The 25,816-nt window shown below is 38.3% G+C and overlaps 1 protein-coding gene across 12 annotated transcripts in view; it reads right to left on the reverse strand.

The window, feature by feature from the left end:
* SSH2 (slingshot protein phosphatase 2) overlaps positions 1-25,816 on the reverse strand; it is a 246,257-nt gene that overhangs the window by 97,252 nt on the left and 123,189 nt on the right. The window contains exon 1 of one of the 12 annotated variants that reach the window (XM_082371843.1): positions 12,785-13,166. The exons of 10 other annotated variants lie outside the window; for them this stretch is intronic. In XM_082371843.1, coding sequence (XP_082227969.1) covers positions 12,785-12,912 — 128 coding nt within the window. In that variant the 5' untranslated portion in view covers positions 12,913-13,166. Of the gene's footprint in view, positions 1-12,784; positions 13,167-25,816 lie in introns of those variants that run through there. One more of the 12 variants, XM_082371841.1, reaches the window with a different exon arrangement.

Raw genomic sequence — 25,816 nt, forward strand, 5'->3', positions numbered from 1 at the left:
GCCTCAGTGTTTTCTGTTTTTTCTATAATAAACACGCATTATCTGCAATATTAAAAAATAACCAATACTTTTTGCTTTGTTGATTTTAAGTACCAGTAAGACCAGTTCCATTAAAAAAAAAAAAAAAAAATCGCTCACCCAGGACACGTTCACTTTTAAGCTGAGTGGGTGGTAAAGAATGAGATATTATCAACTTTACTGTGTATAAGGTAGACAGGCTTTTTAAAGCAAAAGAGATTCTCCATTTGAAAAATTTCCTCAAATGGATTTGTAAGACTGCCATAAAGAGGAGCACTGATATTCCATATTTATTGGTTGATTTTGATTTTAGTTGAGGAAGAAACTAGATGTTATCATTTCTTTAAGAAGCATAATAAACATTCTTACGACACTATCATTTTCTGACAAACGGGGCATATGGCCTTGCTGAGAACTTCTCCAAGTGTGTAAAATGGCAAGAAAGAATTCTAGCAGTGTGAGCATAGCGGCGGACTACCAAGATAACTGAGACTGACCACAGGCGAGACACAAAAGTGAACAGGCCCCAACTCATGAACAGCCAGGACTAAGGTAGGTTCTCAATGGATATACTCAAGTATATTTCCAAGGAGGTAAGTAATAAAGTATGATTAAAATAACAATGGCTTTCAATCTTTAAGTTAGAGAGATGATAACTAGCCAGTCTACAATCTTTAGTTTTTCTTTAACTCTGAAAAAAAATTACACTGGGTTTAAATTCATTTAGTTAGAATCACTAAATGGAAATAAATACAGTTTCAGTTTGGCATTTCTCTCAGTGCAGGAGAGTATAATAAGGCACAATCTGCTAAATTTTTAGTAGCTGCAGTAACTCTTCTTTGAATCAATATTGTTAAGCTATCATTTGGGCATTTATATAGTTCTTGGTCTTTATTGATATATAATTATAGGCTTACTTACATATGTGTAAAAGATCCCCCTGTCCACTAGGATGGTTTCCATGTCTGCTTAAACTAAGGAGCTGTACATTGCTTATACAACTCTAAATAAGATGAGCCATTAATTGACAACCAGGCCATTAAACTGGTAGCCAAGCCGTTAAGAACAAAATCAGCACACCCTTCCCCTTACAGCTCACTCCACTGGAAATATTACAAGCCCTCTGTGCCATGGGAACCACCTTGCCTACCACACGGTGCTGATGTAACAATATCTAGAGCTATGCACCTGGAGAAAGCAGGGAATGAGGTTTTGCTTTGGATTACTTGAATGTTTCTTTCTTTCCTCCCTCCTTCCCTCCTTCCTTTCTTTCTTTTAACCATAAAGCCACTAGCAGATAGTTTAATGATTTCTGTTCTTATGCTGCCTATGGGGATTTCACACTGCGCTACCAACCACTGGTACTAATTCAACAACAGCCTTGTAAAATTGGCAGCCTTCCTAAATAAGCTATGTAAAGCCTGCAAATGCTGGTTACTGTGCTGTGTAGTCAGTGGGTACTTGATAAAAACGCGATTAAAATTCTGCCCACATGATATATCCCAAATATGCTCATACCTATTTTCTAAAGAACATTATCAGTCTATACAAAAGTATTTCTGGATTCTCCTTCTTACCACAAATGATTAATAGCAGTCATTCACTGAAAACCATCTGTAATACGGCCATGACATCTGCCATATTAGTCTTCCTTTTCTCTCACCACTCAAGTACCCTTTACCTCTGCTTATACAGATCAAGACATTTAAGAGGACCAGAAATAAAGGTCAGCATTCCAGCTCAAATCCTACCATAAAGGCTCATTCACAATAACTTTTTGTCCTCTGAATACCTAAAGCACCAACTGCACCATTCGTCTGCCACTTAGCATGTGCTAAATTGTGTTCTTATTTATCCTTTTATTGATCTGTCTTATATCTCTCAACAGACTGAGCATTCTGACTGCAAGAACCATGTCTTGTATTTCTTTGTAACTCCCATGACAATTATGCATATGATGGAATTTTTACCACCAGGCTGGCGTACCACTCTAATTCTTTCTCCTATACTTTGGCTCATGTCAAAAGAGCAAAAATATTAGCTACCATTTACTGAGTGCATACTATTTGCAGTACTTTATAAATATTACATTTAATTAACTTAAATGAACTACATTAATATTAATAGACACTATAAGTTCCATTTTATTGATAAGGAAACCAAGGCTCATGGTGGTTTTATGATATGTTGAACATACTGAAGGTCAAAGAGCTTACAGGTGGTGAAACTGATTGGAACTCAGGTCTGTGTCATTCCAAACACCAGACTATTACTATCAGCCACAAGAACAAATGACAAGTAAGATAATGAATATGTGACCCAAGACACCTTTTAAGAATTTCTAAATAGAGTATTTAATGAATGGGATACTTTAAGAATTGAGTGTGAGATTTTACTGGGGAGGAATGAGCATGACAGGTGTGGGGTTGATAGAATGATCTATACCAAATCTGGTCAAAGGGACGTCCAAAAAGTTGAGCTTCACACATCGTCTAAATCTATTTCATTCCCCTCCTAGGAAGAAAAATTTACACTGAGAATTCACATTCTCCGATAGATGTCCCAACTTCTCAAACTAAATTTCCCCCCCAAAATAAAGATGATAAAATAATAGGAAGTTAAAATTTTTTGGTGTTCATGAGAATTGGGTATATTTTAGGAGAAACACAGTAATTTAAAGGTACCTGGGACAGAGGAGAGTCCCAAAGATATGACATCTCTCTTAAGAGCTCTCTGTTATAAGTGATACTTATTTAAAATCAGTGAAGAAAAATCATAAATACTCTCATTCAATTTATTCCTTATGAAGATCAACTGGCTTTTATTACACAGAATTCAAAGAACAACAGAGATGAGATGCACAGATAAGATGCTAAGCTCATAAACCTGATCAGCCTTTTGTTGAGGTACTAAGCTCATAAACCTGATCAGCCTTTTGTTGAGGTACTGAGGCGTCTTGGGTTGTAAACAGGCCTGCCTATCTGTGGCATGAAGTTTTAAGAATACAGACACCACAGAAGACAAGCGATATGAGGTCCACAATTAGAATTCTCAGGGCTTGAAATGTCTTGTTACGGATCATGAATATCCACGTGAATCTTTGTCAATAAACATTAAGTACAAATGACAAAAGTAACATAATCGTTAACTGAAAATGTTATTGTTCTTTCTTATTAACTATCTCATTTGATCTCCACAGTCCCCTGAAATGAGGCAGATATTATTCTCCCCAAAACATAGCAACAATTTGAACCATTTAGCTCATCATCAAAAAAAAAAAAAAAAAAATCAAATAATTCTATGTCTTCTACATCTGGAAAACTGAACTTACAATTAAAAAAAAACCCACTCTAGTACAGGCTAACACTGAAGTTTCTCTTTATTTGAGAGGAATACAAGCCTCTGGATTCTGTGGCTTTAACAGACATATAACTAATGCCAAATCCCTCAGGTTACTAAAAGAAGGGTCACACCCCTCTAAAAACAGATTAACCCAAAAAACAAGAGTTGCCCAATTTGCACAACCTGCAAAAAGGAAGTGAGCCCAAATGTGCCCTTTGGTGTGCAGTACTAGCAATCTATTTATAAATCATCTGCTGCATCCTTTCCAAATCACAGGAACACCTAAAAAGGCCTTGATGTTTTTAGCACATTTCTTCAAGTTAAATCTAATTATGTTAGTGGAAGCAACATCCTGTATAATTCTAACAATGCAAAGCTAACTCTAACTCTATCTGAAAGTAGTTAAGATACTGATTATTATTATTTTTTTGCTTTCACCTTAGAAATTCAGAAACATTATGTGATAGCATCTACACCACTGTTCTTTAGCCCCAAGGCAATTTTGCACACGGTAATTAAGAAGATTCACATTTACTGGAGAAACCCAAGAAGAGAGGGAGCAAGAGGATCTGTAGTTTAGCCCCTCCATTACTCCAAGGTCCAACAGCTCTTGGAGCCAGAGAATGACAACATCCTTAATTATTTGGCTTTGGGCAGTGGTTTCTCAGTGTAAGTCTAAAGAAATTGCCCAATTTCAGGAGTGATTACAGGTGAGCACACAATCCGAAGAACAGTAATTTAGAAAAAAAAATTCAATCAGATTTATCAAAGAAATCTTGCCTTGAGTGCAACACAACCTCGCCATTCCTGTTCATCTTCGTTATGCAGAGTTACTCTTCAGTTAACTGGTTTCCAGTAAGGCCAAATTTGACAGCTTTTTTCCTCTCTGTTCCAAGCCAATTACTGCTCTACTGACTTCAAAGCAGCACAAGTGCAGATAAAGCCACACAAAGTTATCACTGCTAATGAAAACACAAATGTACCTTTTACTCTGACAATTAACTTCTCCTTCATATTTGAAGGCCATAACACCTAGAAGATTAATTCACTTGATGTAAACTTATTTGAGCACCTTTTAAATAACATTCTACCTTTTAAGGCTATATTACCTATTCAAGGATCAGAAACAAGCACAAAAACAGTACTGATTTAAAATCAAAGAGACATCTCATGCCTTTTAAAAATATTATTATTAGTCTCTTTACCCACCAACGAGAGAAAAAAAGCTCTTAAATCATAAATGAATGCCCGGCTTCAATCACTGAATTATCAATTATTATAATTATGTTCATCCATTTCTGCAGAGGACAAATCTAGATTTTAAAAGTATCATGGACGATAAACACACTTATTCAATAGAACAAGGAAATTTAAGAATTTGAAAGGCAAAACAATTTCATAAAATTATAACATTTGGAGTAGGACTTCTTGGTTCTAGGCTTTTAAAGTACAGTATTTCTGCTAAAGAACTGTTTTAGAGCTAGAAAAAGATGGAAGACTACACCTAAATCATTCAACAAATCATATGTAAGCTGGACAAAGGGAGCACCAAAGATTCAACAAATATTTGAATGAAAAAATCTTAAAATATTAGTAAAACAATTCCAGCAATATGTTAACAAATAATGCAAACAGCGTGAAAGGACAATTCAACTTTTGCAACTCAGCGTGTCACTGCATTCCCAGGAAAGGGGGGAAATATTATTCTTCCAACAGATGTCCAAAAAACACGTAATAAAATTCAATAACTATATCTAATTTAAAAATATTTGAAATTGGGAATAGTAGGAAATATCTTCAACTTGGTAAGTGATCTATGCTGGAACCTACAGCACACAATACATCTATTTAGAAAACATAAAAAGCATCCCTTTTACAATGGAAAACAAGATAAGACCACCAGCATGGCTCCTCTTTAACACTACACTAAAGCCTAAGGCAAAGCGATGAAGAGTTACACTTAGAGAAAACCCATTTACAGATGATATAATCATCCACCCAGAGAAGTCAAGAAAATCAACTAAAATATCTATTAGACATTAGGACCGAGAGTTTAGCAAGGTGGTCTGATACAAAAGCAAATACTATAAAAAGCAATTTTACTACACACCTACAGGGACTAATTAGAAAACATCATGGGAAAGAAGAGCTCATTCACAAGAGCAACAAAAACTTTATAAAACACCCATGAATATACCTAATAAGAAATGTGTAACTACTGTATGAGGAAAAGTGTAAAATTTAAATGAAGGACATTTTAAAAACAGTGGATAAACAGACACACATACCGCATTCCTCATCGAGTAGGCTCATTTTATAAAGCTGTTAATTCTTCCTAAACCTAGTTCAGTACAATTTAAATCAAAATCCCAATAGGGTTTTTAAAAGTAGAAATTGACCATCTGTTTCTGAGACTTACCTGGAAAATAAGCAAGAGTAGCTAAGATATTTAAAAAACACATACACTGAGGTAGGCCTTGTGATACAAGATATCAAAATGTCCACTAAATCTACATTAAGTAAAAATGTGGTATTGGTGTATGAAAGAAAACATGTCAATAGGACTTAATATATAATACGAATAGCATTTCAAATCAGTGAAGTGAGAATGAGCTAAATAAATGGTATTGGAATAAATGACTGTCCATTTGGAAAAAAGGTAAAGTTAAAGCTCGACCTCACACAATAAATACAGGCATACCTTGTTTTGTTGTGCTTCTCTTTATTGCGCTTCACAGATACTGCATATTTTTTTTTAAGGTTTTTTTAAGGTTTGTGGCAACCCTGAGTAGAGCAAGTCTACTGGTGCCATTTTTTCAACAGCATTTGCTCACTTCATGTCTCTGTGTTACCTTTTGGTATTTCTTGCAATATTTCAAACCCTCCACCACCAAAAAGATCAAGACTTGCTGAAGGCTCAGATGAGGGTTAGCATTTTTTAGCAATAAAGCATTTTAAAATTAAGGTAAGCAGACTGTTTTTTTTAGACACAATGCTACTGCACACTTTACAGACTACAGTGTAAACGTAACTTTTATATGCATGGGGAAAGCAAAAAATTCGTGTAACTCATTTTATTGTCACATTCACTTTATTGTGGTAGTCTGAAACTGAACCCGCATTATCTCCAAGGTATGTCTGTGAAGATAAATTACAGTTTTAAAGAGTGAAATATTTTTAAAGTGTAGACATACTAGAAAAATACAAAAGAGTATTTATAATCCTGGGAGTGGGTGGGAAGGGGTTTTTAAAAGCCAGATGCAAAACTGAAATCGTAAGAGAAAATACTGACAGATTTTACTACATAAAAATTAAAAACTTTTGTGACTTCCCTGGTGGCACAGTGGTTAAGAATCCGCCTGCCAATGCAGGGGACACAGGTTCAAGCCCTGGTCCGGGAAGTTCCCACATGCCGCGGAGCAACTAAGCCCGTGTGCCACAACTACTGAGCCTGCGCTCTAGAGCCCGCCAGCCACAACTACTGAGGCCCTCATGCCTAGAGCCCATGCTCCACAATAAGAGAAGCCACCGCAATGGGAAGCCCGCGCACGGCAACAAAGAGTAGGCCCCCGCTCACCACAACTAGAGAAAGCCCGTGCACAGCAATGAAGATCCAACACAGCCAATAAATTAAAAAAAGAAAAAAAATTAAAAACTTTTATACAAGATGCAAAATTAAAAGACAAGCAATAGGCTGGGCAAAGTATTTTTTAAATATATTCAGAATATACAGAGTACTACATGAAAATGAAAAAAACTACCAATAGAAAAATGGTTAAAGTACAAACATGCAAATTACAGAAGAAAAATGAGCAAGACCAATAAAAATACAAAAGGATCCTAAAGTTCTTCAGTAGTAAGGGAAGTGCAAACAGAGGAGTGTTTAAGAGCAGGGGTCCTGGAGTGAGACTGTCTGTGTTTGCATCCTGGCTGTATTACCTTAGACAAATTACTTAACATCTCTGTGCCTCTCATGTGTAACTGAGGATACACCTAAATCAAAGCTGTTAAGAACAGAGAATGAGATAATATGCATAGTACGCAAAACAATGCCTGGCACACAGTAAGAGCTCAGTAAAAAATTAACAGCTATCTAATATCACTAATATTACCAGGTTTGGTGAAGATACCTATGTAAGTATATAAGTAAGATATACTCTTACTTATAGCTGGTAAGAGCAAATTGGCAAAGCAAATTGCAAAGCATTTTGGCAGCATGTATCGAAATTTTAACAGGTACATACCATCAGACGCAGAAATTCCACTGCCAGAATTTTATCTAAAGAAATGTTCCCACATATATACAAAGCATCAGGACTTTGAGTGCAGCATCATTAAGAGCTCTAGATTTGGAGACAGGAAATGCTGGTTCTAGTTTCAGTTCTACCAATAGCAAATCATGTAATCCCTGTGGCAATCACTTCACCATTTTGATTTTTTAGTTTATTTACTCTGCAAAATGTGGATAATGACTTGCCCAATCTGCCTCACAGGAATACTTTAAGGTAGTGGTTTCCAAACTGTGGTCCCTGGATCAGCGTCATCAGCATCCTCTAGGAACTTGTTAGAAATTTAAATTCTCTAGTCTCACCCCAGACCTACAGAATCAGAAACTCTGGGGGTGTAGGCAGCAGTCTGTGTTTCAATAAGCCATCTAGGTGATCCTGATGCAAGCTTAAGTTCAGAGATGAGCACATGTGAAATCACTTGCATAACTATACAGCAGAACTGAAAGAGCATTCGTACTACCACTAATAAACACAAAAAATAAAGCACCTTTCAATTTCATGAAAAGGTACATTTTGGATAATCATCTCAATATGCTCCTCTGTTGCTGAGCTTGAGCTTCAGAAAGCACTGATGTGAAGCTAGGAAGTCAAACTCATATATGTAACTAAGTAAATAAATACAAGTATTTTGGGTCAAGGATAAAAAGCTCAAGGTAACCTCATTAACAAATCAAGCAATGTCTCAAGCTTCTAAGTTCCAAGACTTTTTTTTTTTTTTTTTTAAGTTCCAAGACCTTTGATCAGCGGTTTTCATAATGGGAACACTGCTTTAATGATAGCCTTTGCCAGCATTTTATCTACTAATTCTTGATCCTCCCCTGAACTTTTCAGGACACAAAAATAGTCACCTATTTGTCGATAAGCTATTTGTTTGGCATATAACAATAACATTAGAAAAGCCTTGGCCCCTTGCTTAGCAACTTCACTTCTCAGAGATTGAAGGCTGGCTCTCTAAAAATAACATAGGTTTAAAAAAAATAACATAGGCTCCCATATTTTCAGAAGTTCAGATTTTTGTTTTATTTAAAAGCATGTGTAGATTCTTAAAGGGTATGGAACTTTTCATGATCATTTGAGCAGTCTGATCCAAGACTCTTGAAGTTTGATCAGATGATGCTTGGGTTGCGCACATATATTTTTCTAGTAGGATTAACACTTATGACAGTAACTATTCTTTGTTTCTGGAGTTAATTCAATCACTTCTTAATGTTCTTCTCTGAATACATAAGAAATAACACTATATTTGGTGAGTTTTACACAATGGTAAGGGGAGACCTTAATCTAATAATGATGATATAATTCCCAATAAAATACAGTAATACCCAAGCTATTCTCTAATTTCACCTATATGTATATACACACAGTTAAAAGTCAAGAAATTCGAAAGAGCCTGTGAAATCACCAAAATAGGTATCCAAAGGCCCTACTCTAAAGGTCATTAACTTTCTCCATAGGGAAGCCCCTAAGATCTCACTGTGGTCTTTTTACTCTGACACAGTTCTCATGGGATTTGTTACATGGTTTACTTGGTTTCTAAACCCAGAGCAAATCTGAGGCAGCAAATGAGAAAAGGAAAAAAAGCTCTTATGAGTGGGTCCTCAGCAATGACAAGAGAACCACTGGGCTAAGAGTACTCAGGTGTCAAGGTACCCCTTCCCCCAAACATACACTTAAAATTCAGTCTTCACTTAAGGACCTTAAATCTTAATCTTTTAGTTGCTCCCATTCATCACTGCTATTTACATATCTGGCACCACAGGGAAACGCTCACACCAGTTAAGTTTTTACTGTATCAGGCCTTAGAAACAATACTTCCCTTTAGGAAGGAGATTTTTTTAAAAAATATTTATTTATTTGTTTGTTTATTTGGCTGTGCCGGGTCTTAGTTGCGGCATGCGAGATCTTTTAGTTGGGGCGTGCAGGATCTAGCTCTCTGACCAGGGATGGAACCTGGGCCCCCTCCATTGGGAGCATGGCGTCTCAACCACTGGACCACCAGTGAAGTCCCAGGAAGGAGATTCTTAACCTTTTATAAGATCACATTACTTTGAGAATATGATTTTTAAAAATATATTTACCCAACTTTTTCATATGATCTCAAGGAGTTCATTAAGCTTCTAAGGCCAATTCATGGTTTCAGTAACCATAGACCCCAAATTAAGAACTTCTGCATTAGGTGCCAAAAATGTGTGTAAGTTAACAAAATTTAGGGTTTTATTCAGAATGATCTTTAAAGATTTTTTTTCTTTTTTTGGCTGTGTTGGGTCTTTGCTGCTGTGCGCGGGCTTTCTCTAGTTGTGGCGAGCGGGGACTACTCTTCGCTGGGGTGCACAGGCTTCTCACTGCGGTGGCTTCTCTTGTCGCGGAGCACGGGCTCTAGGGGCACGGGCTTCAGTAGTTGTGGCTCGCGGGCTCTAGAGCGCAGGCTCAGTAGTTGTGGCGCACGGACTCAGTTGCTCTGCGGCATGTGGGACCTTCCCAGACCAGGGCTTGAACCCGTGTCCCCTGCATTGGCAGGCGGATTCTTAACCACTGTGCCACTAGGGAAGCCCCTAAAGATTTTTAAATGATGATGAACTGGGCAACACTATAAATGTAAAATAAAAATAATGGCTAAAGCAATACTAATAAATACACTTTAGAAGAAGTGAATATTAGCAAAACTCTCTTAAGAAAAAAAAAAGTGGTAAAAGAGAGACAAAAAGGAAAAGAGAAATATTCTGCAAATTCTTTAAAAGACTGCCTACCTTAGCAGCAAAACTCTTCGTGTAGCAAATGTTTTCACTACTAAGTTGAAGATGTCAGCACATAAAGATAACTCCTAAGACGTGAGTCTCAAAAGTGACCTTGCAACTACTAAGACAGAAGATCATTTTTCTAGTGGTTAAGAGCACTGGCCTAGGAAACATCTGGATTCTAAGGACAGTTTTGTCATTTACGAGCTATATGGTCTTGAGTAATTACTTAACTTCTCTAAGCCTTAGCTACATTATCTGTAAACAGAATAAATTAGTTCATAGGGTGGCTGTGATGATTAAATGAGATAATAATACACATTAAACTTAGCACAGTGCCAAGTGGTCAATAAATGGCAGCTATTAGTTTTTGTTTAATTTCAATTAACCCATTTTCCTGGGCAGGGGTTTACAGCTTGTAAATTGTTACCACACATATAATCGTTTACGATCCTCTGGGGTAGGAACCACCGTATCCTCATTTTACAGTTTAAGAAATTGAACTCAAATGACTTACCCAAAGTCACTAATTAGTAGGAAAAGAAATCTGTACTTGCTTGACCATACTAGGAAGCAAGATTCAAAACCCCTTTCCCCCACAAAGCTTAGAAGCTCTGCCTTTTAAGTTTTGTTTAACCTTTTTCTTAAACTGTAATTAAATATATATAAAATTTGCCATTTAACCATTTTTAAGTGTACAGTTCAGTGCCAATAAATACATTCACATTGTTGTGCAACCATCACCACCATCCATCCCCATAACTTTTTCTTCATCCTCAAATGAAATTCTGTACCTATTAAACACAAACATCTCATTCCCCTCCTCCAACCCCTAGCAACCAGACTACTCTAAGGTCCCTCACATAAGTGGAATTATAACAATATTTGTACTTTGTCACTGGCTTATTTCACTTAGCATGATGTCTTCAAAGTTCATCCATGTTGTAGCATATATCAGAATTTCCTTCCTTTTTAAGGTAATGGACACGTGGGTTGCTTCCATTACCTTTTTAAAAGTATTGTTAACACTTATTTTGAGATTGGTTATCCACTTTCAGATTATTCACTCCAATTGTCCTTTTTTTTTTTTTTTAAAAAAAGGGAAAATACAAGTAAACAGTTGATTTAATTCTTTAGAGTTTATAATACAGAACAGTAAAACCACAATACTGCGGGGGGATATTGTTTTTTCGGTGCGCCACCATGAATCAACACAAAGGAAAAAACTTGAAATGCAAATTTGATTTGGTAAGAGAGCAAAACAGTTAGTTAAAATAATAAATTAGCTTTAAGATTATCTATAAATCACTTTACATGCTATTCTTGGGACCTTTAATAAGGGATAATGGAAAGTTTCTATTGTTGGACATGAAACTAAAAAGTTCTTTAGGGTTGACCTGGGAGGGAAAGAGAGAGAAGTTGCTCAAGTGCCAGGAGTCTGGGAAAACCTCAGTAGATGACTCTCCTTGAAGCTACTCCGAATGAGTGCTAATACACTACAAAGACCAAACTGCTGCTATCTAAAAGTAACCCTAAATCACTCAACTAGTTTAAGGATGCAACTTGAATAGATGGGAGTTCCTCTACTTCGCCCTTTTTAACTGTGAGATGAGAGTTCCTCTACTTCGCCCTAACTGTGAGATGAGATTAACCACAAGCTTGAGCACACAGTTCTCAGAAATAGCTAAACCACAATGGAAGGGAGGAACAACTCTAGAGACTTTGAAAACAGTTAAGATTCAAAGATGCAAATGAATCGTGCACTTTGGCGATTGAAGGTGTGCATACAGGCTTGGGTTGTTAGCACGTACTACTACAGGCGGAGACAAAAAGAAAAAGAGCCAAACTACTAAAATCCAGTTTTATGAAATAATTTCAGACTACAGCCAGCGGGTGTTAAGAATGAACTGCCTTTCTTCGTGTGCACGGCTTGTAACAGAAACCTATGGTCACAAGCAAACTTATATGAAACAAGAAAACAAAACAACAAACACGGTAGCTTGAGCACCAGCAGGACCCGCAAGGGAGTGCTAGCTTTTCCGGCCGGCGGTTCAGAGCTACTGACCGCCCTTCAGCCCAAGTCTCCCGAAAGCCATACGGCTGTCACTCAGTTATCACAGACAATTTCCCTGGGGCGACCTCACTTTGAGATTCTCTCAAAGTTTACCAGAAATTCTCCCAAAGGATTCTTCTGTCCGCCTCCTCACCCCCAGGACACTTTCTCCCTCCAAGAATTACCCTTCCCCTCCACCCCACTATGCCCCCAGACGCCCCGAGACCTGCAAGCAAGCAGGATGCGATTTCGCCCTTGCTTGCTCCCAACTGCCGGGGGAAAGCGGCTGCTGAAAAGCAAACTTTCCGAGCGTTCACAGAGGGTGGGAGGGCGCGTGGCGCACTCACAGCTGGTTGATGGCGTTCTGCGAGATGACCGCGTTGGCAGAGAAGTAGGGGATCATGTCGGGGCCACTGAGGCTCCAGGTGCAGGCGGGGGGCGCCTTCCTCTCGCGGGCCAACGTGCTCAGGGTCATGGGGCCGGCTCAAGGCGCACAGCTCCGCATCCCGGCCCCCGCCCGGCTCCGGCACAAGGCGCTCGCTTTGGGCTCCGCCGGACTGGAGGCGCGGACAGCGCGGACTCCCGGCGGCAGAAGTGGGCCCGCCGGGTCGCGCAGAAGCAGCTGCCGTAGCCCTGGGGCTCGGCTGTGGAGTCCCGGCGGCCGGGCGCCTCCAGCAGCCCGCCCCAACTCGCGTCCGGGGCGGGGCGGGGCGGGGCGGGGCGGGGCTGAGCGCGCCGAGGGGAGGGTCCTGAGACCAGAGAGGGTCGGCCCCGCGGGCGCCCCGCCCCGGAGCTCTTAGCACCCGCCGGATCCGCTGTCGGCGTCGGAGCCTGGGGAACAAGGGTCGGCCCCAAGCCACCTCGGCTTGGGTGAAGGAGTGAAGGGAGCCGGGGGGTAGGCCAGGAAGGCTCGCATTTCATTGGAATGTTTCAACAGAAAGGTCCTGCCTCTTAATCGGCTTTATGCATGAACCTCAAACAAACCCCATTTTTCAAATGACCTTAAAACTTTAAAAGGCTGTACACTCGCAAATGCAATAAATGTTTATCAACGGCTTCCTATGTGCTACGGGCTAGGAAAATGCTGAGATAAACTGGATTTTTTTTTTTTTATAGTTGAAGCTGTGGTGGGGAAAAAAGGTCTATCTACACTGTCGATAACATCTGCTAATGCTTGTAAATAAATTTACTAACCATCCTCCAAACCAAGGATTCCCAGCCTTAACTGCACATATGAATCCACCTGTGGAGATTTAAAAAAATCCCAATGCCCGGTTGCACCCTAGACAAATCAAATCGGAATCTCTTAAGGTTGGGATCTAGAAGTCAGTATTTTTCAAAGCTCCCCTGGTAATCCCATTGCGCAGCCTGGTTGAGAACTACTGTGCCAAATGATCTAGAGAGGAAGACGGGCTAGAGATTATATCCTCACTGTACCGATGTGGAAACACTGAGGGTCTAGCCAGATGATCTTATTTGTAAGTGACTTAGATAGGAACTTAGATAGGAACTCCCGTTTTATAACTCCTGATCTAGGGCTTTCCCCACCAAACCCTATTCCCTGATGCTTTATGATTTTCCTTAACAACTCGCTGAGCAGTGCCTTTCACCTGAACAGGGACCAGATCTGTAAAAAGAGAATCTCTTTTCTCTCTCACCTACACACTATGCTATGTGTAGTGGCTTACAAAAGGGACTGGCCCCCTGCAGGCACTCAGTGGAAGTTAGCTTCCTGGGTTTCCCTGGTGGTGCAGTGGTTAAGAATCTGCCTGCCAATGCAGGGAACACGGGTTCGAGCCCTGGTCCGGAAAGATCCCACATGCCGCGGAGCAACTAAGCCCGTGCGCCACAACTACTGAACCTGCGCTCTAGAGCCCGCGAGCCACAACTATTGAGCCTACGTGCTACAACTACTGAAGCCCACGTGCCTAGGGCCTGTGCTCCACAAGAGAAGCCCCCGTAATGAGAAGCCCGCGCACCGCAACGAAGAATAGCCCCCGCTCTCTGCAACTAGAGAAAGCCCGTGCGCAGCAACGAAGACCCAATGCAGCCAAAAATAAATAAATTAATTTAAAAAAAAAGTTAGCTCCCTTATCTCTTGTCCTTACTGCCTCATCAGAACAAGTATTTTTGGGCATCAGTATTTTTAGCTTTTATGAATACTTGACTAAAATATACATCGATATAAGTTGCTTTAGGAATTCCAGAGCCAAAAATTAATAATTTAAAAAAAAGCGACTTCACTATCATAAGAGATCATGAGAAAAAAATATAAGAGAAATTAGAATTATAAAAGAGACTATAACTAGGAAGACCTCACTTTACTACTCAGCATATGCTAGAATCAAAAAGAAATAAGTCTTTGTTTTATATAAAATTTCAAACTTCTTTTCCTATTGGGAAGTTTGGCAATTTTCAAAATACTAGTAATGAAATAATCTAAACTATAAATTCTATGTCTACAACCAGAGTCCCTCTTTTGTTAGTTGATCCTTCCATAAAACAAAGTTGTTGCCAAGGCACTGAGGGACTGGAAATATTGCAAACTCATGCCAGAAATAGATATCTAAATTAGGAAGGAACTAGTTGGCAAGTGAAGAGTTAATGAAAGGTCTGGACTTTGGAGTCCAGTGCATCATCATCTTCATCCATCTCTAGGAAGGAAAAATTTTGAAAGATTTATTCAGGCTATGTCAGCAGGCACCCAAATGGCAGTGTAAGAAAAAATCTGCTGATACACCCCAAAATAAATTGCTTTAAATATCTGGCAAACTTGCCAGTTTGAAACTTCTTCCAGGCTGTAATTTATTACAGCCTCCTGCAGTGATTTTTAAAAAAAAACAAAAAACAAAAAAACCATAGCAGGCTGTTTGGAACAGCACTGTTAAGGTGAGTCCAGTTCCTTTTATGACACAGCAGTGATAAGATTTTATTGAAGTCAACACATAAATGACGCCGTTTAGGAAAAGATTATGTCATGGTAATCATTTGTATCTGCCGGAAAAAGAACTCAGCAGGAAATGTATCTTACTCAGTGCAACACTTAATATCTCTGGCATTTAAAAACGATAGAGATAAAGATTTCATAAATATGTATACTTGTCTTTTATAAATAGGTTCCTATAGTGACACCCCATAAGTGCATAGTCCTTTGTTTCTCCTCAAAAGACTTCTGTCAATGCCCATTCAACAAAAGGAGACTATTTTAACACCCCCATCGAGGCCTTTTCAAAAGCTTTTCAAAGTTAAATTCTCATTTTGAACTGTAATATAGAAAATTGGGAAAGTGCTAGAACATGCCTCTTGGTTTTTAAGGAAAAAAAAAAAAAATCATCTCTGCAGACTGAGGTACCTTTAAGGAAATAGTTCTTTCTACTACTGTTTCAAAAAGTTGAACAAATTCCGTTTCTTTTCACAATCTGCAGAGTGTCAAAATGTCAATCAATTTAGTTTCAGCTCAATTTAATCCTTTACTCTCCAGTGTCAGGAAACAAGGCTCTAGGGAGCAAGTTCTCTGTACCCAAGCATCTAGGAATTCAAAAATGATTCCAAATTAAATTGAGCAGCATGAAATAAACTAAGCTAGTTTTCTACTCCACATGAAGTCAGAAGGGGCTGTCTCTAAAAAAAAAAATCTGCACAAAGGCCCTGAAGAAAAATCGCTGCATTTCTTTATACTGTTGCTTGAATTCAGTAGATTTGAAATGAATTTTGTCATGTCATTTGCTGACTATTTCAAGGGTCAGAAATATGAATATTCTAAAATGTTAATTTGGCTCTTGACAGCATTAGCTATGACCAAATTAAATTTTTTGTAGAGTCATATATTAATAGCATTAAAAAAATTTTAAAGTAATAGATGTCTCTTGTATCTATAAGATACTTCCATTACTATGTTTCCATGTGTCCCTCCATAAGGTATAAACACTGTAAAACTGTATAAAACCAGAGACTTGCATACTGACCTAACTGTACTCCAGGACAGGTCCAAAGGTGAAATGTGAAGGATGTGAACATGCTTTTGTTGCTGTAACAAAATTTCAACATGGGTGGATCACTTGAACGGACAATAGCTAAGGAGCTAAAAGGTGACAATGTTATAGTATCAAAAACTGTGGGCTAGAAACCAGAGGACCTAAATTTAGTTCTAACACAGTCATTTAATAATCTAAGATTTTGGCCAAGTCACTTAACTTCATCTGTAAAATGGGATAATAAAACCCTAAGGAAATATCCCAAGATCTGTTTTTGGGAGAGTCGGGAACCTTAGGAAAGAAATTTCATCCAATCTGGAGATCCTGAAAAATGGATTTAATCCACTTAATGTAGTCATTTAGTTCAAAGCAGTACAGCCCAACAGTTAAAAACTCTGGCTGGACTTCCCTGGTGGCACAGTGGTTAAGAATCCGCCTGCCAATGCAGGGGACACGGATTCGATCTCTGGTCCGGGAAGATCCCACATGTTGTGGAGCAACTAAGCCCATGCGCCACAACTACTGAACCTGCGCAGGCTCTAGAGCCCATGAGCCACAACTACTGAAGCCCGTGCGCCTACAGAGCCCATACTCCGCAACAAGAGAAGCCACCACAGTGAGAAGCCTGCGCACCTCAAAGAAGAGTAGCCCCTGCTCACTGGAGCTACAGAAAGCCTGCACGCAGCAACAAAGAGCCAACACAGCCAAAAATAAATATAAATAAATAAATTTATTAAAAAAAGAACTTTAAAAATAATTTTTTTTCAAGTTTATAAAAAAAACCCAACAAACTCTGGCCTTGGAATTAATCGGCTGAGTTTGAATCCTAGTGCCACCATTAGCTATGAACTTTAAATAGCTACTTAACCTAGGGCTCAATATTAGTACCTAATTTATGAAGTTATTGGGAGGATTAATTAAATTAACACATATAAAGCACTGAAAAGAGTGCCTGGCACAAAAATCTACTTTTTGGCCTTAATGGCTCTGTAAGCTTAAGAGAGCTAAGGGAAAGGTTGAGGAGATTGCCCTTCAGGAATAAAATCAGAGAGTTGGAGCGTTCAATAAAGAATCTTAGATCAGAGTGCAGGACTATAATACATTTTTACATTTTTATTAAAATGTTTCTGCTTTTCTAACTCTTCCGTGTATCTTATCCTTTGAGTGTTTCTCTGAGGTAAAAGACCTATGTGCTTTTCTTTAGGTTGTTCAGAAAGCGTGTGTGTGCGTGTGTGGGGGGAGCAAGGGGACTCTGAAGTCAGTCTGGCAACCTTCAGGTAAAGTCCACTGTGCGTTTTAGTTTATTCACTGAGAAAATGAAAATGTTGGACTAGAGATAATCCTCTATGCTCTTTTCCACCAACCTGAAAAACAGCTAAAGTGGGCAACATTAAAACGGCAATGAATCTGATATCAGAAAGTTCTAGACTCTAGCTACTTTGTCCACAGGCAGAACTTACTGTTCCAGCCCTGGTTCTTTTAATCTTAAAGTGGGATGGTAATGCTTACCTCCCAGGTTTACTAAGATACACAGACACAAGTGTTTGTAAACAGGACAGCACTAAATTTTTGTATTATTACCGTCCATAAATTGGCCAATCAGCTTCCAATAACAGAAAGCATTGTATTTGTTTGTATTTGGGATGAGAAGTTAATCAATGAATGAAAATTAAAATACAAATAAACTTCCCCTATATACCACCATTTCATTCAGGAAGTCTTTACTATTATTGTTTACCAGGCAGTTAATTATATATTGCCATCTTGTAGTAACATGAGATCTGCAGTGCTTACTGGGATTTTGCTTTCTTTTTTTTTAAGCTTTGAAATAATAGTATTAACTTATATAACTTTATTTTTTAAATACCTAGTCATAAGAAAGAATGATTATACCAATCAGAAGACCTATTTGCATTTTTATGTTTTCTCTAAGGGGCTTGATCTAGAGAAATAAATAGTAAATTAATCTCCTGAGGGTCAAAAGGGAGAAAACCAACACTTTAAAGAGTTACAAAGCAAAAAGCCTGTTACCTAGAGTAGCACAACAGTCTGTCTCCTGTTAATCTGTAAAATGCTAGGATAAAACTCTCAAGATAATACCCCTAATTTTTAAACTTGTTGCCCAGACAGTACCTAGAGGTATCTTGCTACACTTAGTCAAAGGCACTCTTCGTTCAATACAATACACTAAACTCTGTAAACAAAGGCTCTTAAAAGTGATCAAGTTTTGCAATCACCATGAGGCTAATAGTTTTATTTAAAAGAATATCTGACAATAGTTTTAAACACTGGATTAAACAATGTCACTGAGCCCTTCCAATCCTTTCTATGGAACTTTCCACCATAAGAGCAATGGGGAATACCGAAAAGATCTGCCTATCAACTCCATGAGAGGCAGATCTAAGGCACTCATCCCCCATAGTCTTAACCATATGCTCTAGTAGGAAGAGATGCCGAAATGCTGCTTTCTTCAGGTTACAAAAGCCTCACACTCTATTGTTTAGTAAAAACAACAGGCATTTATAGATCACTTTTCACATCCAACACACCTTACAAAACATTTAACCATTTAATACTCACAATCTCTTTAAACATTAAAAAAAATTTTTTAAACACATGCTCAAAAACTTTTTTTTAGTATTCAGAAGGATAAAGTAAAAGTCACTCTTCTCATCCCCATCATCCTACTCCCAGGGATGACTGTTAATACTTCCAGAAATTTTCCTTGCATAAGCAAACATTAATATATTGTAGCTGCTCTTTAAGAAACACACATGCACACAAGCCATAATTATATTATGCATATTATTCTGCTTTGTGTTCCCCACACACTTATCACTATATCTTGGACACTTTTCCATGTTTATAAAGATATACCTCATTCTTTTAAAGGAGTGCATAGTATTCTATTTTGCAATTATATATAATTTATTTAAATAGTCCTCTACTGATGAACATTTAAATTGTTTCCAGTCTTTACTATTATATACAGTATCACTATGAACATGCTTTCACACAATCTTTGGGCATTCATGTGAATATATTTGTTGGATGGATACCTAGAGGTGGAATTGGCAGTTAGTTAAAATATTTTAAACATCTTAGGAATCGGCAGACATTATCAAATTGCCTTCCTAAAGGGTTTAGTTTTCTGTTTTCCACTGGAATCTTTGTGTCTCCTCCCACACTGTGATCTATTAAATTAACTCAGGGCCCAAGATTCTCTTCTACACATCTTTTACATACTGCATTAAAAAAAATATATATATATATCAATATATGTATATATACGTACATATGCGTACGTATATGTGTATAATATTAGAAAAGTAAAACATGCTTAAGGAAACTAGAGAAATATACTAAATTATAAAGAAAAATATGAAGAACTATATTATAGACAATTAATTTAAAAGAATTACTTAGACTGTAAAAAATATAGTACAAAAACTATTTTGAAGATAATTTTTAATTCAGAAGATGTTTTAAGATCTTGTTTGATGCTAATGATGTAGAAGACATTATAGGTGAATGAGCCAAATGTGGCCTAATACTATCAATGTCCTGAAATGGGGTGAGACAGAGACAGAAAAATGGGAAATAAATTTGGGAGTAACATAATACGGAATCTAGAGGAGCTGAGAAGGTCTTGAAAGTAAAAACAATAACTGATATTTATTGAGCTGACACTCACTGTGTACCAGATCCTCTATTAAGAGTTTACATGCAGTATCTCAATTCTCACAAACAACCCTATGATTCTATTATTATCTTTACGAGGCTCAGAGAGGTTAAATGATTTGCCTGAGGTAATACAGTAGTATTTCAAACTCAGCCAGTTATTCTGGCTCCAGAACCTGTTTTGTTAATCAGTCTTCTACATTGTCTGCATGATTATGTAGGTTCACTACCGAACACGTTAAGTCTGAAGAGGTCTACTGCCAACAGGAAGAACTCCTGCGGACCTTAAATACCTACCTTCCTGCACCTGGTGTTTTTTCCTCTACTTGATCCTAGCTATAGCTAGCAGGTCCTGACAATAATAGGGACCTAACCCAGTGCTAAATATAGCAGTAAGATGATCTTCTGGCTGTTGTATACCATCCTCTTGCTACCAGATCCCTCAGAACTCTGTATTTCAAACTCCTATTCATCCCAAGACATTTTTCAAAGCACTTATATCTAAACATTTTTTTGTTTCCCTAGTTTTTTTTTACACAGCATCTTACATGAAGGAGGCATTTAATGTATTTGTGGATAATCATGGGATCATCATCTCATTTGATGTTTTAAATAAACCTACTAGCTGGGCAGGTATTATCATTCCTTGCTACAGTTAAGGAAAAGATGAACCAGACTAATGTCTAGGTGATAAGAAGCCTAGACTCTAGGCTAAGGTGTGTCCAATTCATCCAGTCTCAGATCCATTTACCTAAGCTGAGATGTGTGCAATTCAATCTGTCAACATACTATTGACAGATTAACTGAATACAATTGGACTAATCCTGAACACCTTAAGGCCAGGCACTTTAGATACTGATTATCAAAATGAGTTAAACCCTTTTATAATAATTCCCTACTTAAAACCCCCAAATAGTTCCTTGTTCCCTTTCAGATCAAGTCCAAGCTCTTCTCCTGGCCTTCAGATCCTCCATAATTTATTTATTTATTCCTTTAATTTATTTTTGTCTGCGTTGGGTCTTTGTTACCGTGTGTGGGCTTTCTCTAGCTGTGGCGAGTGGGGGCTACTCTTCATTGCGGTGCGCGGGCTTCTCATTGCTGTGGCTTCTCTTGTTGCGAAGCATGGGCTCTAGGCGCACTGGCTTCAGTAGTTGTGGCATGTGGGCTCAGTAGTTGTGGCGCACAGGCTTAGTTGCTCCGCGGCATGTGGGATCTTCCCGGACCAGGGCTCGAACCCGTGTCCCCTGCATTGGCAGGTGGATTCTTAACCACTGCACCACCAGGGAAGTCCCAGATCCTCCATAATTTAAATCCTACTGTAATCCAGCCATTATGGCATATTATTCTCAACTCCATCTCTTCGCCAACACAATCAGTGTAACTATTTTTTACCCATTCTCCCAAAACAAATCCTTGCCATAATTAGGTGGTTTCTATCCTGTCCTCCTATATCTGAGTCTCCCTCTCCTCTCTGTTCAAATTATTCCTTCTCTGAGACCATTTTTATACAGGTTATCCATGTACAACATATTTTCAAGGCCTGGTTCAATTCTCAGCTCTTTCATTAATTAAAAACTCTACAGTGTTTTCACATACATCCTCACTTGATTCTTACTGAAATCCTGTGTATAGGTAAATAGAGCTAGCTGGGATTATCAGCTTCATTTTATTGGTGTGGAAATTGAGGCTCAAAAATTAAGGGACCTGCCCAAGTTTACATAGCAAGTGTCAGAGATAGGATTTGAACTGAGGCCTTCTGATTAAGTCCAATGATCAATTCCTGGTTTATAGTACGCTATGACTCTTTTCTAATGCCTTTAGAATTTATTTATTTTAAAAAAAATAATAAATTTATTTATTTATTTATTTTTGGCTGCATTGGGTCTTCGTTGCTGCGTGCGGGCTTTCTCCGGTTGCGGTGATTAGGGGCTACTGTTCGTTGTGGTGCGTGGGCTTCTCATTGTGGTGGCTTCTCTTGCTGTGGAGCACGGGCTCTATGCATGTGGTCTTCAGTAGTTGTGGCTCGCAGGCTCTACAGTGCAGGCTCAGTAGTTGTGGTGCACGGGCTTAGTTGATCTGCGGCACGTGGGATCTTCCTGGACCAGGGCTCGAACCTGTGTCCCCTGCATTGGCAGGCAGATTCTTAACCACTGTGCCACCAGGGAAGTCCCTCCTTTAGCATTATAATCTGTATTGTTATTCAAGGTCTTATTCTCTATTTTATGTCACATATGCCACATAATTTATCTCTCTGCTGAAGCAAATCACGTACAGTAACTCTCTTTTGTGGACTTCATAGAGCCTAGCACAGTGCTGGGCAAGTCATAAGCATTAAATATATTCTGGTTGGTTGATCCTTTACCCCACACCCCACTATATTCTGCTTAGGGCTCTAGATAAATATTCCCTGAAGGAATCAATATGTTAATGACAGAGGGTCTCTCTCCCTGGGAGCTCCTGATACGGGGAGAAATCCCTAGGACTCCTTTTCATTGTCTCATCTTTCTGCTGCCTCTTGCTCTTTGGGTAGATGCCTCCTTCATACAGAGAATACAGCAGAGGGCCTGGAACACAATCCAGTATGTAAGGGTTTTATTTTTATTTTCAAGACTGCTCTAGACTTTCAGGAGCCAAAAGTTCAAATCGCAGCAGGATTGATTCAGCCCTTTCACAAGCAATTTAGTACTATGCAGTTTGTTTAGACTGATCAAGTTTCCAGGCCCTGGCTGAGCAGCATCATTATCTCTCCAAGCTTTCATGTATCAGCTTCCCTGGCCATATTTCACTTTCCATGTCTTTCTTCTCTGAAATCAGGTGAACATGCAAAACTACACAGTTATACACAATTTTGTACTTTTCAACAACCTTCAAATATCTTCAAGGAATTTAAATATAATACAGGAAGTTTTTGGTTTTTTTTTTCTGTTCCCTGCCTCGGTTAGGCAAAAATCAAGAAGGATGCAAAAGTTATACTCTTCAGTTCTCAGTAGAAAGGGGGTACTCTGTATCATTCTTCAGCTAGTACATCAACTAACTGAGAAGAGATATGGTATTGCTCGATTCTATTCAATCCACCTCAGCTGGAAGGTCAACTGGACAACGGATCTTAAGTGAAATGAAAAATACTTTGCCAGGGGAAAAGAAGACTAGGTAGCAACTCTTTCTCTTAATGTTTAATTGTGAAATATTTCAAACATACAGCAAAGAACAGAGAGGATAACACACAGCCAGATACTCAGTAGACAGCAGGATCACGTTCTAACATTTTACTCTTCAGATTTTAAAACATTACAGTTGAAGCCCCCTGTGAACTTCTCTATGAGCACTTTCCCCTTCCTCTATGCACGTAACTACTCTCCTGAATTTGGTGTTCATCTTTCCATTCATGTGTTTATATTATGCATGTGGAATATTTTTCTTTAATATAAAACTCAGAAAATTACAGCTTATAAGCATTGAACTTTCAAAAAATTTTTTCTTAAGGTTGCTATATAAAATACACATAAGAGAGTAAATAAAAACGTTTTCCTGCTTAAAAACTTCTAGTCCAGGGATGGATAGATGAGTAGGTATATGATAAAGCCAATATAGCAAAATGTTAATTGTGAATCTAGGGGGTATGTGTATTTGACTGTTTACTGTATACTTCTTTCAACTTGCTTGCATGTTTACATTTTTTTTTCCTTTTATTTTATTTATTTATTTATTTATTTTTGGCTGTGTTGGGTCTTCATTGCTGTGTGCGGGCTTTCTCTAGTTGCAGCGAGCGGGGGCTACTCTTCGTTGCCGTGCGCGGGCTTCTCATTGCTGTGGCTTCTCTTGTTGCGGAGCATGGGCTCTAGGAGTGTGGGCTTCAGTAGTTGAGGCTCACGGGCTCTAGAGTGCAGGCTCAATAGTTGTGGCACACAGGCTTAGTTGCTCCGCGGCATGTGGGATCTTCCTGGACCAGGGCTCGAACCCATGTCTCCTGCACTGGCAGGTGGATTCTTAACCACGCCACCAGGGAAGCCCTACATATCTTTTTAATAATAAAATATTAGGAAACCCCCCCCCCCCAAAATCTCTAGTTCACATTTTGTCTAAAAATCTCAGTGAGGAAGGACATCAACTGGTTTCAGATGCTTAAGGATCTAGTATACTTACAGAAAACAATAATTAGGCTTGATAGTCTAATTACTGTTTAAGCTCTTACTTTATGGTATGTAACAAACAAAAAGAGAAAAGACCAGTTCTTCTAAGATTTATCTTCACAGAGCCACATCTTGTAAAGCAGCAATTTCAGCTTTGACCTTTCCATCCTTTTCTGGAGAGTTCATAAAATGATTTGTTTGTAATCCCTTTCTCACCATGATTTAAGCCCCCAAATGGAAAACTGTTTATGGTTGATAAGCACACCTAATAAAATGAGTGTATTAAAAAATCAGAAGAGCAATACTTTTAAATGTTTTTAAAAGATTTTTATAGTCCTTCTCACAAACCTTCTAAATGAACTTATCTCAGGAAAATGCTCTGCTACAAGTTGATCTTGAGAAGAACTAGTACAAAAGACATTCACTACTGGTAAAATAAATACCACTGTGATATAATATTACACAATAGTACTTTGCCTACTGTTTCAGGTATTTTCATATTTGTATATTATTTTTGCCTGACAATAAGCACACTAATTTTTTTTTTAAGGAAGAGGAAACGGAGTCTCAAAGAATGAATCTACTTGTGTCAAGTCATGCAACCAATACAAACATAGGCCTCCTAACTTCAATACCAGTGCTCTTTTCATATAACTGAGAACAATGAACTAAAAATCTTTTTGTTTTAGTGGCATTTAAAAAATGACATTATCAGAAATTATACTATTTATCATTTGTTTGTAAAGTACTTTACCTTAAGTGGCCTAATTTAATAGTAATTACTCTTTGGGGTCGATATTTTCATAATTTTATAGGTAAAGTAACATATTCAGAGGAAACTAAGCTTAATGAAGACTGTTTTAATTACAGCATACTGCTTTCCAAAAGGAAGGTTCTTCAAGGAAAAGGATTATGTTGGGTTAAAAACAGCAATTCCATTTTGGGCAATGTGAGATATTGTTGCATCAACACAATTCTTAACAAAAAATTTTTAAGAAAAATTGTGTACTTATTAAAATTAAATTTAATTAACATTTTAAATTAAAATTTAAAATACGTACAAGTTGACTTTTGAAAACTGAGCAAATAAAAAGATATGATAAATGATTGTCAAAAATAAAGTCAGTGAGGGGCTTCCCTGGTGGCGCAGTGGTTGAGAATCTGCCTGCTAATGCAGGGGACACGGGTTCGCGCCCTGGTCTGGGAAGATCCCACATGCCACGGAGCAACTGCGCCCGTGAGCCACAATTACTGAGCCTGAGCATCTGGAGCCTGTGCTCCACAGCAAGAGAGGCCGCGATGGTGAGAGGCCCGCGCGCCGCGATGAAGAGTGGCCCCCACTTGCCGCAACTGGAGAAGGCCCTCGCACAGAGACGAAGACCCAACACAGCCATAAATAAATGGATAAATAAATAAATAAATAACAAAAGTGATTGTAAAAAAAAAAAAAAATAAAGTCAGTGAAATTTACTGATTGCTGAACACTACTTATAATCATAGTCCTTTTTATATTACAGAAAATAAATTTTGGGCTTTGTGTGTGAGCCTAGTGACAGATTTAGCTAACGATGAATGAATTACAGTTAAAGAGTTA

This window comes from Balaenoptera borealis (genome assembly GCF_965194805.1).
Source record: "Balaenoptera borealis genome assembly, chromosome: 20".
NCBI classification, from domain to species: domain Eukaryota; kingdom Metazoa; phylum Chordata; class Mammalia; order Artiodactyla; family Balaenopteridae; genus Balaenoptera; species Balaenoptera borealis.